The 14,870-nt window shown below is 37.1% G+C and overlaps 1 protein-coding gene across 5 annotated transcripts; it reads right to left on the bottom strand.

The window, feature by feature from the left end:
• Positions 1-695: 695 nt before the first annotated feature.
• On the bottom strand, positions 696-4,281 carry LOC141294113 (CD27 antigen-like). 5 transcript variants are annotated; one of them, XM_073826195.1, is made up of 7 exons: positions 4,210-4,281; positions 2,612-2,711; positions 2,440-2,520; positions 2,289-2,345; positions 1,715-1,736; positions 1,511-1,620; positions 696-1,409 (listed from the first exon to the last, which is right to left on the bottom strand). In XM_073826195.1, the coding sequence occupies exons 1-7, from the start codon at positions 4,249-4,251 to the stop codon at positions 1,390-1,392; spliced, it is 432 nt and encodes a 143-aa protein (XP_073682296.1). In that variant the 5' UTR covers positions 4,252-4,281; the 3' UTR covers positions 696-1,389. The 5 variants fall into 5 exon arrangements, with proteins under 5 accessions (XP_073682296.1, XP_073682299.1, XP_073682298.1 ...); XM_073826198.1 differs by having other exon boundaries at positions 1,511-1,597; XM_073826197.1 differs by having other exon boundaries at positions 1,511-1,551.
• Between the last annotated feature and the right edge of the window lie 10,589 nt (positions 4,282-14,870).

Genomic DNA, 14,870 nt, shown 5'->3' with positions numbered 1-14,870 from the left:
CACCCACAAAACAATGACCTAAAAAACACTAACAACATGTAGCATTACACAGTGTTTTCTTGTGTAAAACAAGGACACATCTCTGTTTAGAACTGCAATATATGTTACTGGAATGGATCGGACATGATGCAGAATTCATCAATATTTTATGTCGTTTATTTATTTAAATTTTTTTGCACTAAGTAATTCCAAAATACAAAAATTTGTACACACAATCGACTGATACAGATAATGCTAATCTACACGGTCTTCTCCACTTGGCCACAGGTGCATTTTTAAATTTGAAATATGTTTCAATAATGTATTGCTGTTGAATTTTGCTGTCTTATTCAGTTTTGCATTATGTTATTGTTTTGAACATAAGTTTAACAGTTTTGAAAACAGTATGTAAGCACGTGCAAAATGTCCTGTACGTACAAAGATTTTTTGGCAGTTGTTGTGTCTGAGTGAGAAAAGAATTCATGAAATTTGAGAGATGTAGTCACTGAATGCATTTTATGCCAAAACCATGATAATTGATCCTCAGTTTAGCCCACATAGACTTCTGTTGTGCTCACTGTGTCAAGAGTTCTGCAAAAGTGACCTAAGTATTGAGAAATGTCTCCTAGCGTCTGTAAAAAACTGTAAGGACCCCTATGTCACTGTTAGTTACAGTACTCCACAACACAAATATAGACACAAGAACACACAAGGGCTAACTTAAAATAGTAAACTTTATGTTTGGCAGTCATCAGATGCAGTCATTAACTTAAAAGGCTATTTAGATAATGTATTCTATAGTCAAAAACATGACACTTAATGTGTACACAATTAGAGTTTGTTTTGTATTGTTATATAAGGTGTTGGGCTACATTATTGTAGATCCATAGTCACTTGTGTTAAAAATTCCAGTTCAAACATAAAAACTGTCTGGTAAAACATTTGGCAATTTCGTGACAACCTAATTTAAAAAAAAAATATATATACAATTCTTAACATTCAGTTACTGCAAATAAAATTTGCTACATAATTCTAGGTGTTTGTTTTTCTCCTTGCAGCAGATAATATAAGTTTATTAAATTACAAATATCTCATACAAAAATACTATAGATACTATAGAGTTTAGAAAATCCAAATAGTTATATTCTTTTCTTTTTTTTTCTTTGAAAAAAAAAATTATATAAAATGAAAATGCTAAACAGCATCATATAAAATAATGTTATGGTATGTTTGATTATAGATACATTTCTAAATATGACATCATTATAAACAGATGTGTACATACCTGCACATTATACATATACAAAATAAAATGAGATAAAAAAAAATAAATAAATAAAACTTTGTATTGCAATATTTGATGCTGGTCTTCTTCCCAAGTTAAGACTTTCATTTGACTGTCTTGGCATCTTAAATATGAAATGGTTCTTCTAAAAAAAAAAAGAAAAAAAAAGAACACAAATTCAGCCAATATTTCATTATTGCGTAAAGCACTTTTTGTTTCAATGTTGTCATAGTATGATTTGTTTACCTGCAGAGGTGCCATCAGATTCATCAGCATTACTGATTCTGCTAAAGAAGCAGACAGCCACGATCACAGCCAGCATGGAAACAGTGGCTATTGTATATGAGAAACCATTCCTGAGAATTTGTTTAAGATTTAATTAGAAATTAAACTTTTACCATGACTTATATGGGGATGAGGGCATGAGGATAATAAAAACTATAAACTTACCAAGTTATTTGCAGCACTTTTTCTAAGGGGAGAAAGGGTGAGAAGGGGCAGTTAGCAAGAATGTATACACATGTTTATTGTAAAAGGTGTCTGTCAAAAAATTTGCTATACAAGAAAAGGTCTAGTGACAAACACATTTCAGCCAAAAACATTTCTATTAAGTAATGTATATCGCTGCTATGACTAAATTGACGAGTATCAGGTGTTATGATTTTTGTCATATAGCCCAACTCTTAGCAGTTTAATAAAGAAGTTGATTGAAAGTCATGCAATAATGTTGTCTTTAGTCCCCCATATTGTGCTAAGTTTGTTATATGGAAAATTATATCACAAAGTTTCTTGGGGGAACACACTACCTTTGCAAGATTACACAAATGTTTTTAGAATGAACGCAAAGGTTGTGCGACACAAAGCAATACAATAGTTTTTTCACCATGTCCCTTTATAAGCTCTGTAAGTTTGCATACCAATTTATACTAAAGAAACATATCCAAAAAGTTACAAAAACATACATTAATGGAGCTGCAATTATATAATATATGAAAAAAAAGTGTAATCATTAGGCTATACTTACTAGCACACCGTGTGTTTGAGAACTGTGTGCACTGGGAAACAGTTTCCTCTCCAATTTCTATATATTGAAATTTTTTTTATTGCTGTTAGAATAATATAGTCTATTTCAAATCTTAGTCATGTAAACATTGATGAAACAAATGATTGCATACCTTCACATCTGAGGCAATTAAGACATAGCACACCAGTGTAGTTTCTGGGTCCTCCAGAGCAGTTCCGGGCTACATACTCACCTGTAGATTTGAATGGTAAGATTATTTAGTGATTAACAGTGGTGACCTTAATTTTCAGATTTATTATTACCATTAACTTTGTGGAGCTCACCTTCCAGGCAGTTCAAGCAGCACAGTGATTCTTGAAGTTGGAAATGGTTCTCTGGGCATGTTGCTACACATAGAGTACTAGATGCAGCCACAAATATTGCCTGGAGGTTTAAAGAGAACACTCAGTCTCAAATTACATGTCTAAATCAGGGATTAGAAACAGTTCAATGGATGTTTTGGAAAGCAAAAACAGGAACAAAATCCTTTTCAGTCATTCCAGAGTGAAAATGTTATATTTACATGCTTGTTTATTAAACTTCCTATGTTATACTTTCTGTAAAAATATATTTATCACTGATTCTTGAGACATGGGACAAAATATGTCCAGCAATTGTAACTGCTATTAGGGTTAAACATAAAAATATTTTCAATTGTAAATGTTATGAGGGATAAATAATATAATGTATTTAACACAATTATCCCCTTCAGTTAAATTACATCATTGTTATATCAAATATATGACACTTATGTCCTCTCACTACATCAAAAACGGTTTGTCCACAAAGAAGGGTTCAATCGTTCAAGTAATAAAATAGATAAACATGTTTTTCTAATGAGGAAATATGAATAATAATGAATAATATCTCATATCAAAGCAAGGTTGTTTTTTCAAGGACACATGTGTGTTTCTTAAGGTGTCAGAGTTGTGTCCCCACTTTTTGTCAACACCGTGAGACATTCATTAAAATGTAAAATAATAATAATAATAATAATAATAATAATAATAATAAGAAGAAGAAGAAGAAGAAGAAGAAGAAGAAGAAATAAATAATAAATAATTGCCACATTCCACCTCTGCAGAAAACATCAGTGTCAGACAGGCTCTGGTAAATTTTATAGTTTTATAATATTTTTAATCCTAGGAAATAATATATAATCATTTTATTCTCCTAAGGCAGGTTTTATTGGCATCTAGCATCAACAAAAACAACAACAACAACAACAACAAAAAAAAAACTAAATGGCACTCCACTACATGAACTCCATTTGTTTTGTGAAAGAAATGCCAAATTTGTCAACACCATCAGATGTCATCACTGTAAGATTTTCTGTCTTATAGAGTTGACATAAAGTCATTACCATTATCATTTTTGTGGTTTTCAAGTCATTTATTTAATTACATTAAATATATAATGGTGTATTTGATAGTTAAAATGACTACAAATTCAGATTTCCATCACCACCGTTAGATGTGTCAAATCTATCAGGTCTATGTCAACTCCGTCAAATGAACATTTAGATTTGTTGAGGTATTATTGGTCACATGTGGAAATTTAATCTGTCTGCTAACATTAGAATGTGTTTTAAAATGTTAAAAACATCTTGATTGCAAAATAAGTGATGGCAAGGTAAAAAGCACATTTTGATAAAAAGAGAAAAGTTGGGAGATTTACATTTACATTTATACATTTATTCATTTAGCAGAATAAAAAAGCATAGCTCAGTAGCTTAGTACATGTACGATACAAAAATGTTTCCCTTGTCTGAGTACAAGGTTTTTTTCCCCCTCAGCATTTCACTCTGTTTTGTCCCACTTCTCAAGAATCAGTGTTATACAATTTTTACAATTAAAAAGAAATAAAGAGTTGTAACACTTACCAAGACTTGCTTAGTGCCAGGTATGTTCAATGTAGGTGCCATTTCGTTTTCTGACAATCTTTGATCCTTGACTCTCTGCTTTAATATAGAGCAGTGTTGTGTTTAAGGAGTGGCCTCCAGGAGTTCCTGTAAACCATTTATGGTTTACCCTTATATTCAGGTGGTCAGAGATCGACTATGTGAAACCTTGTGTGTGATCTATATCTTGCAAATTTCTATAACATGCATATATAAAATCATTGCATCAAACTATGAATGTATGTTTGTCCTATGATTAAAATTAGAAGAAAACAACAGTTACCTCTCAACATAATTCCTGTTTGTCAAGTTTCGTTTTTGTTGACAGTTGCATAGCAACGACATGTTGCAGACACACTGATACTGATTTAAATGTTACTGTGATTTAAAATTATATATTATCAGTGTTTAAAGCTTGTTATTAAAATGTAAGGTACAGTTTAACTGTAAATTTATAATACAATTGAACAATTTACAATTTACTGCTGTTGCCAGTAACACTTTATTTTGATGGTCCTATTTGAACATTCGGTAACACTTTATAATAACTACACACTATGAGCCATTAGTTAAGCATTAGTAAATAGTCAATTCATCATTTATAAACATTATCGCCACATTAATAGACAGTAGTAAGCGGTTTATAAATGCAGCTATAAATGTTTTGTTCCTGATTTATAAGTATATCTATAATGTTTTTAATAATTGTATTTTTTATAATGTATTAATGTGTTACGAACCCCGCTTAAAAGAGCTCATAGGGAAGGGGTTAAGCAACATAACAAGGACACGTGAGACCACAAATATCAATTAAACTTTTATTTAACAGATCTAGACAGCCCACGTGCCACTTTCGGCAACAGGTATGTGCCTTAAATCGTTAATTCAAATAAACGACACAATAAATATAACCAAAACAAACAAATTAACAGCCCAACCAGAAAACACAAAGAACAAACACACCGCTCATCAGAGGCTGACTTGCATTAAGACACGCACGAAGCTCGCTGGATACAGCGTTTGGTAAAAGATGGCCCATCAGCAGGAACACAGAGCTTCCAAACGAGTGCGAGTCATGCTCTCAACCGAGCCAGAAAGTCACTGTCCTGGACACGTGCTGGAAACAGGGAGCTGCTCCAAACACAATCTCGAATCCCCCTGATATCCAATTCAGCGCTCACTAAACAGGCCACAGGTGTAACGGGGCGGAGCTCAACCTCAAGATGACAGAAAATAACCAAATTAATACAAAGCAAACATACGCAAACAACAATAAGGACAAAGTAACTTTGAACGTAACACCTCCCCCCTAAAAACAGAAGCAGTTTTTGTTGTTTTCCCTTCAACCTTTTAAAAGGGTAAGAAGGAGAAACTGGTTCTGAGAAAAACAATTAACACCGTGATAAAGCATCCGCCACCACATTTTCAGATCCCTTTTTGTGCCGAATTTCCAAATTGTATGGCTGCACCATTAGTGCCCATCGCATCAACCGTTGGTTGTGATTATACATTTTGCCCAAAAAAACTAATGGGTTATGGTCCGTGTAGACCGTAACAGGAAACATACTGCCCCCTACATAAACATCAAAGTGCCTTAATGCCAATAAAAGTGATAAAGTTTCTTTCTCAATGGTCGAATAGTTTAACTGGGAACAGTTAAACTTAGCAGAGAAATAGGAAACGGGATGGAGTAACCCGTCAGCACCCTCCTGTAGAAGGACAGCTCCTCCTCCAACGGCACTGGCGTCAACCTCCAATTGAAATGCACGGGACACCTCTGGAGCAGAGAGAACAGGAGCACTACAAAGAAGAGATTTAGCAGACAAAAACGCCTGGTGGCAGTCATTAGTCCAAGTAAAATCAACTTTCGGACTACACAGTCTTGTCAATGGTGCAACGACACTTGAGAAATTTTTGCAAAAACAACGGTAGTATCCCACCATACCAAGGAACCTACGCAGCTCTCGCCTCGTAGTAGGGATTGGATATTCGAGGACAGCGGCGATTTTCCCGTTCAACGGTCTTACTTGCCCGTTCCCCACCTGTTTCCCTAGGTAAGTAACTGAAGCTTTAGCAAATTCGCACTTTTTAAGATTTAGTGTAAGGGACGCAACGGATAAACGATGGAACACTTCATACAGCGACAGCAAATGCTCATCCCTAGTAGACGAAAAGATGACTACATCATCTAAATAAATGTTACAATTCGGAACGTCACCTAAGACTAAAGACATCAAGCGCTGAAATGTCGCGGGCGCGTTCCATAAACCGAACGCCATACGCGTATATTGAAGAAATGAATCTGGTGTAACAAACGCGGATATCTCAGACGCACGCTCCGTTAACGGCACTTGCCAATAACCTTTTAAAAGATCCAATTTCGTGATGTACTTTGCGGTACCAAGACTATCAATACAATCATCGATATGCGGCAGAGGGAAGGCATCTGGTACGGTGACGGAATTAACCTTTCTAAAATCAGTGCAGAAACGAAAAGACCCATCGGCCTTTGGCACTAAAACGCAGGGAGAACTCCAAGGGCTACTGCTGGGAACCGCAAAGCCATTGTCCAGAAGATACGTCACTTCATGCTTCATTGCTTCTCTTTTAGTTACCGGACAACGGTAGGCATGTTGTTTAATAGGCAATGTGCTACCGACATTAATGTCATGCGTGATAACAGAAGTACCGGGAGGAACGTCATTGAACAGGTTAGGAAAACTCTTCAACAATTTCTGTATGTCCTGCTGCTGTTCAGTGGACAAATAAGAAAGTTGAGAAGGGAGTGTTAATAAAGCCTCAGAGTTTTTCAAACAACCGCCACTTAAGACTTCCATCGACATATTTAATCCATCATCGATTTCCTGCGTAGGCAAAATATGAGTAAGCAATGAAACGCGCTCTCTTGCTTCAGTCGCTAAATCACATACGGAAACATTAGTAGTCTCCCCTTTATCCATAACATCACGAGATACATACCGCTTTAGCATGTTTACGTGACATAAGCGAGTTTTTCTTCGCCGTTCTGGAGTATGGATTATATAACCAGTCTCACCTACTTGACTTTGAATCACATAGGGACCGGAAAATCGCGCAGTGAATGCAGACCCAGGAGCAGGAATTAATACCAAAACTTTCTCTCCTGGCAGAAAGTTATGCACAACTGCTTTCTGATCATAACAACGTTTCATTTTCGTTTGAGAGAGAGAAAGAGCTTCTTTAGCAAAAGTGCAAGCTTTACGCGACCGTTCGCGAATACGAGAGACTAGATCAATTACATTAGTCTTCTCGGAAGAGCTTGTACAGAGAAGTTCCTCTTTTAACATTTTCAAAGGACCGCAAACATTATGGCCGAAGACCAATTCTGAAGGGCTAAACCCTAGCGAATCCTGTCGCGCTTCACGCACAGCAAATAACACAAAAGGAACCCCATCGTCCCATTCGTTCCCGGTCTCAATGCAGTATTTACGGAGTACAGATTTCAAGGTTTGATGCCAGCGTTCCAGGGCCCCTTGGGATTCTGGATGATGTGCACTGGACACAATGTGAGAAACTCCTAGCGCTTTTAAAGAACTGCGAAATACTCGAGACATGAAATTTGAACCCTGATCTGTTTGAACGGTTCTTGGTAACCCAAAAGTTGTGAAGAATTTCGTGAGAGCTTTTGTGACAGACTTAGCAGTTATATTCCTTAAAGGAATTGCTTCTGGAAAACGAGTGGACACACACATAATCGTCAACAAATATTGACACCCAGACTTAGCACGAGGGAGTGGTCCCACGCAATCCACCAAAACGCGTTCAAACGGTTCTCCCACAGCAGGTATCGGACAGAGAGGGGCAGGTGGCATCACCTGATTTGGCTTTCCTCCCATCTGACAGATGTGACAGGTTTTACAATACTCAGCAACATCGGTTCTTAACCCTGGCCAAAAGAAATGCTGGAGCACCCGATTATAGGTTTTGTTAATACCCAGGTGTCCAGACCAAGGATGATCATGAGCCAAGTTTAATACAGACTGTCGGAATTTTGAAGGAACCACAATTTGATGTACCACATCCCACTCATCTGCCTGCTCGCTGCTCAATGTTCTACCCCATTTGCGCATTAACACGGAGTCTTTCCAATAAAAATTGTGATTACACGGCGTCAGTGAACTTTTTTCAGCACTCACACGATATTTCTCCAAAGTTGGATCACTTTTCTGTGCATCAATCAAGGCTTTGCGTGAGATGGACATATCCGTGACAAGATTAAAACTAACAGAAGAATGAGGATTCGATGTAGCCGCATCCACAGATTCTGGAAAAGATTCATTTCCTAGAATATCTGAAAAAATAGAATCGTTAAGACAATGTTCTTGGGAATCACATTTTGCTTGGGCTCGGGTTGTGACGGCACTACTTGAAAATACATCTGGCAAAGTTTCAACAAGTGCATCAGGCTGCTTTTCAGCAACAGGCAGGTTCGTCACTTGTACAGCGGGCAAGACTTTACCGCCGGCAATATCATTCCCCATGATGAAATCTACTCCCTTCACAGGTAAAGATGGACGAACTGCAACCTCAAAACACCCAGATACCAATTCAGAAGTTACCCATACCCGATGAAGAGGAACGGTTACATACCCCATTTCAATACCCTGCACAATAGTGCTGGTTTCACACGCAGAGTCCCCACAAAAATCCAAAGTGCTCGCTAAAATAAAAGACTGCGATCCTCCAGTGTCACGTAAAATTCGAACAGGTTTTCTACCATTATTTCCATTAGTCAATGAAACACATCCATTGAACACAAAAGGCTGAAAACACGAATCAGGTGCAGAGATAGTAAAAGGTGAAGGTAATGTTTGTACTAAAACGGAACCTCGAGCCTGAACAGACAATGATTCTTGTCGCTCTTGTTTTCGTTTCAGACAACGACATTCTGCCACCACATGCCCGATTTTATGACAATAGGAACACTCCTTACGCGATTTTAGAGTGGAAGGAACCCATTTGATTTTATGATCGGAGAAACTCTCATTGTCTAACGGTACATTATTGTCACTCACACGCTTAAACACAGTCTTGTGCAACAACGTATACTCATCTGCTAACACAGCCGCTTGTTGCACAGTATTGACTTTTTGTTCGTTCAGATACAACGCCGTACGTTCAGTGACACAATTTTTAAATTCCTCAATCAACAAAAGCTCCCTCAATGAATTAAAGTCCGTAACCTTACACGCTTTTATCCAGCGATCAAACAAAATGCCCTTTTCACGAGCAAACTCAACGTAGGTTTGAGACGCTAACTTCTTTGTGTTACGAAAACGTTGCCGGTAATGCTCAGGAACTAACTCATACGCCCGTAAAATGGCAATTTTCACCGCCTCATATTGAACGCTCTCTTCCAGCGAAAGAGACGCACATACTTCTTGTGCCTTACCTGTCAGTTTACATTGTAACATTAAAGCCCAAACCTCATTTGGCCATTTCAAAGCGCTCGCAATACGTTCAAAAGCTTGAAAATACGCTTCAATTTCTTTTTCACGGAAGACCGGAACAAGAGCAATATTTTTGGCCACATCAAAATGAGTTAACGGCACAGCTACAGACTCGGACTCATTACCAGCCGGCACAGAATTACTAGAAACAATAGTCGAATTTGACGGTGCAGCAGTAGTCTCGGAACCACCATTCAAATTAGCAGAGATTTTAGAAATCGGTTGTTTAGGTGGATCACGAGCAGTTTGTAACTCCAACTGCCTCAATCGCACTTTTGTATCTGCATCAATTCGGTACATTTCGATCTGATGTTTTAAATCGTCTTGTCTTGCTTGAGCACGGTCTTGAGTCTCTAATTGTAAACGAGCTAACCGGAGTTTTAAACGCCAATCGGTACGAAACTCAGGCGATGCCTCCGAAGAAAGTGAAACAGGCTCAAATTTAGGCATGGAAAAAGGTGGACCTACCTCACCAGGGACAGTAACTGCAGTAACTTGATCACCGACAGGCCCTCGTGAAGGTGAACTTTCCATAAAGTCAACGGCTAGTTCAGCTGCCGGCGTAGAAACAGCATCCATAGCAGAAAATACTCCTTTGTCAATTAAAGCAGACATTAAACAAGCTTTTATCTCGGCTTTACGTTGTGTTTTAGAAATCGAAATTTCATAGTGTTGAGCAATCAGAACTAAATCATTTTTCCGACATACCTCTAACCCCTCAACACTAGGCTGATCTATAAATTGATTTAAATCAAATGTTGCCATAATAAAAACGAAACGATAAGCAAATAAGAAAAAAAAAAAACACACACACTCCGGTCCTACCTACCTACCCAGAAAACTAACTACATCTAGCTAGTCTTCAGAGGGTACCGATTGAGAGATTGCTCTCTCCCCCGGAATACCTCCAAACACAACAAACTAAAATAATAAACAAAAACAATAAACAGCAAACCGTAGTCAGAGCTGGCGCTAAGCACAGCCCTGCCGGCTTACTCTAACTAACCGGAGAATGTGCTGGACATCCAGAATCTGCTCACAACGTGACAAATTAATTACCACGAATTCTCAGGAAACAACTAAACATTAAAATAAAGTTATTGTGATCCCGGACGAGCCCCCATTTATGTTACGAACCCCGCTTAAAAGAGCTCATAGGGAAGGGGTTAAGCAACATAACAAGGACACGTGAGACTACAAATATCAATTAAACTTTTATTTAACAGATCTAGACAGCCCACGTGCCACTTTCGGCAACAGGTATGTGCCTTAAATCGTTAATTCAAATAAACGACACAATAAATATAACCAAAACAAACAAATTAACAGCCCAACCAGAAAACACAAAGAACAAACACACCGCTCATCAGAGGTTGACTTGCATTAAGACACGCACGAAGCTCGCTGGATACAGCGTTTCGTAAAAGATGGCCCATCAGCAGGAACACAGAGCTTCCAAACGAGTGCGAGTCATGCTCTCAACCGAGCCAGAAAGTCACTGTCCTGGACACGTGCTGGAAACAGGGAGCTGCTCCAAACACAATCTCGAATCCCCCTGATATCCAATTCAGCGCTCACTAAACAGGCCACAGGTGTAACGGGGCGGAGCTCAACCTCAAGATGACAGAAAATAACCAAATTAGTACAAAGCAAACATACGCAAACAACAATAAGGACAAAGTAACTTTGAACGTAACAAATGATCAATTTATAATTTCTAAATTAAGTATTATATTATTAACAAGCCAGTTATTTAGAAGTTGTCAGAGGTTCAAAAGATTTAAAAATTGTAACTAAATGATTATAACTTTAACTTTAAATGTACATTTATACATATTATTTAGACATACAATAATAGTTACTCGTGTGTTAATAAATGCTTTATTCATACATATTCTTACTGTAATTCATGATTAATTCAGGTAGTTATAAAATATTTAGTAGTTGTCAGTTATCTTTTTTGTGAGCTCATCTAAAGTGAAGACCATTCATGCCTCATAAAACTCTTACAAAGCAGATTTAAAGGCTCAAGATGCAAAAACAAAACTGTACAACTGTACTGTACTGTACTGTACTTGTATTACTCTGTGTTGTTTGTTTCCTTCTTCTCTTTATAAGATAGCTAAGCCTTTAAATGTCCTTTGTAAAAGCTTTACAAGGTATAAATAGTCTTCACTTGACATGAGCTCACAAAAATGGTTAACTGACAACTACTAAATGTCTTATAACTACCTGAATTAATCATGAATTTCAGTAAGAATACGTGTTAATAAAGCATTTATTAACACTATTACTATATTTCTAAATAATATGTATAAATGTATATTTAAATAGTTTATTAATCATTTAGTTACACTTTCTCAATGATCTTATGAACCACTGATGACAACTAAATAACTGATTTGTAAATAATGTAATACTTAATTTAGAAATTAATTAATAAAGTATGAAAATACACATTATTAAACACATTATAGATATGTTAAAAAATCAAGAACATAGCATTTATAGCTGCATTTATAAACTGCTTACTACTGTCTATTATTGTAGATATAATGATTTATAAATGATGAATTGATGTGTGTATTTAAAAAAAAAAAAAAAATTAATTACCTAATTATATAAGTTGTCAATCATACTAACAATAATAATAATAATAATAATAATAATAATAATAATAATAATATTTTTCTTTCCTTATTAAAATTATTAACTTTTATATTAACCATTTTTATTCTGAAAGATATTAAACATTTTCATTCTGAGAGGCCACTGTTGGGTGACTTAGAAGTCTGTACTTTTCCATTTCTGTGCATATGTGTATGTGTAAGACAAATGCAAGCTTTGTCTGTTCTATTTTCATTAATGTATAAGTATGAGGTGCAAAGTGCAATTCTGCGAAGTCTGCAAAACGGTTATTATTGCCATCTGTTGCTGTCTGCAGCGGTTATGGGTCCCGTCTCTGGGGATAAGTTTAACTGGCGAGGGGGAACTGAAACTGTACATCTAGCTCAAAATTCATACATTAACCCTCCTGTTACCCTAAAATCCGCTAACACCTTTTTCCCACTGGGGTCAATTTGACCCCAAATTTAAAACCTCTAGAATATGATATTTTTTTGCTAAAAGGTTAGTGTCAGGTAATTGAGGTCTTTGTTGACTACTTAACAACACTCTGAAACACCCCCCAACTTTCACTGTCAAACACCTGTGACAAAATCTCACTGACAGAAAACCTTTGCGTAGAGGCCATTTTCGATTGAGAGAGCAATTCAATTGACAGTGGTTCTCGCAATACTACAGGTATGGTTGTGTTAGTTTTTATTTTTATTTTTATTATACTTAACATATAAAATTATAGTGCATATTATAAAATCATAGCATGTTATAGTGACCTCAATATCACCCAAAACAAATGTGTGTAATTTTTTTATATTTCTTATGTTTTATACAGCTAAAAGAACCTGGGGTCAAATTGACCCCAAAGAACACCGAAGTGACAAAATGTGTACAGGGCATTGAACAAATAATATCATGTTAATTTTATGTTTACCAAGTTTTCCCCATTAAATTAGGAAAAGTCATTCAATCTGAAGCAAAAAAAAAGTCAATTATATATGTACATACGTTAAACATTGAATGGGGTCAAATTGACCCCAAGGATAACAGGAGGGTTAATCTCATTGTATTCTCGAGCAGACATAGACCTTTGGACTTCCTGAACTGTCTGGTTTTGGGGTATAAAGAGTCTGGTAAATTTCATGTTGGGTAGATTGGAGACTTCAACCTCTTCAACCTTTGCTCCGCTCTCAATCTTCTTCTGGGTGCACCTGAAACGGTCTACTTTTCTGTTAGACTTATCTTCCTCAGATTTTATATTTTATTCTTTTATTATTTGCTATTTGGCTAAAATTAATTTCCTTAACAATCTTTATTGATGTATATTTTCCTTAAAGAAGTATACTACTTTTAAACAGATTTCAATTGGCTTATTCATTTAATATACATTCCAATTAATGGATGTATGGACTTTTCATTGTATTAATCTTTCAGTTATGATTATTGTTTGGATTGTTGTCTATATTGCACTTCTGAAATATGTGCATTTTATTTGAGGATTATTGAATAAATTGTATAATTATTTTGACTCCACCCGTCTGACTCAGAATCAATCATTTTCCGCATCAGTTTTGGAGGCACCGCTGGGATCCTGAACGATCCATCGAATATTGTTGATGCTTCGCAAGGCAAAATAGAGGAGTGAGTATATCTTTTCTATTTTCATTGTGGCTGGCTGTGTGAATTGTCGAGTCTATGAGCTATATCTTGCAGACCCATTTCATTCAACATTCTTGACTGCAACAAGAGAATGAACTTGGGGTGTACGATGGTTTAATCGTGTAAACGGGCGCGCTCTGTGTTGGGGAACGGCGAATTTGCGGCATTAAATGTGTTGTACACTGTTCAGGGGTTACTGCAGTGTGGATAAATATTGGGCTGTACACTGTGAGGGTTTACTATAGTGTATAAGCTGTGCTGTCAGTAATTCTGCGGCACAACAATATTTGGAGACACGCGCTGTTGGGTTTACTTCAGCGTGCTGGTCGAATCTGGGTGCTGTTCTCATTGGATATAGGCTCTGGTATTTGGACTGTTCGCCGCGGCAGAGCCACACCTTGCGAATTGGCCGATTGATTTAGTAAACGTATTATTGACGAAATTCCGAATTATTGAATGTCAGATGGTGTGAAATAATTACGAAGTAAATAAAAACGTCTCGGGTTACGTATGTAACCCTGGTTCCCTGAGGGAACGAGACACTGCGTCATCAACGCTTTGGGGAATGCCATTGGCGAACCCGCCTCTGAATCAGTCTGTAGCCAATAGAACGACGGGAGTGACGTCACCGGCGCGGTGACGTCAGCGACCAGGAAGTATATAAGCACGTGCGTTTCAAACCGGCTTCAGCTTCCAGGAATGAAGCGAAGCGCGGCAGGAATGCGGGAATTATGGTCAGAGACGCAGTGTCTCGTTCCCTCAGGGAACCAGGGTTACATACGTAACCCGAGACGTTCCCTTCCGGGAACTCAACACTGCGTCATCAACGCTTTGGGGAACGATATACCAACTATCCATAATTCCAAGTTCCTGCCC

This window comes from Garra rufa, chromosome 20, assembly GCF_049309525.1.
Source record: "Garra rufa chromosome 20, GarRuf1.0, whole genome shotgun sequence".
In the NCBI taxonomy this organism is placed as follows: domain Eukaryota; kingdom Metazoa; phylum Chordata; class Actinopteri; order Cypriniformes; family Cyprinidae; genus Garra; species Garra rufa.
This window is presented reverse-complemented; position numbering and strand designations above follow the sequence as displayed.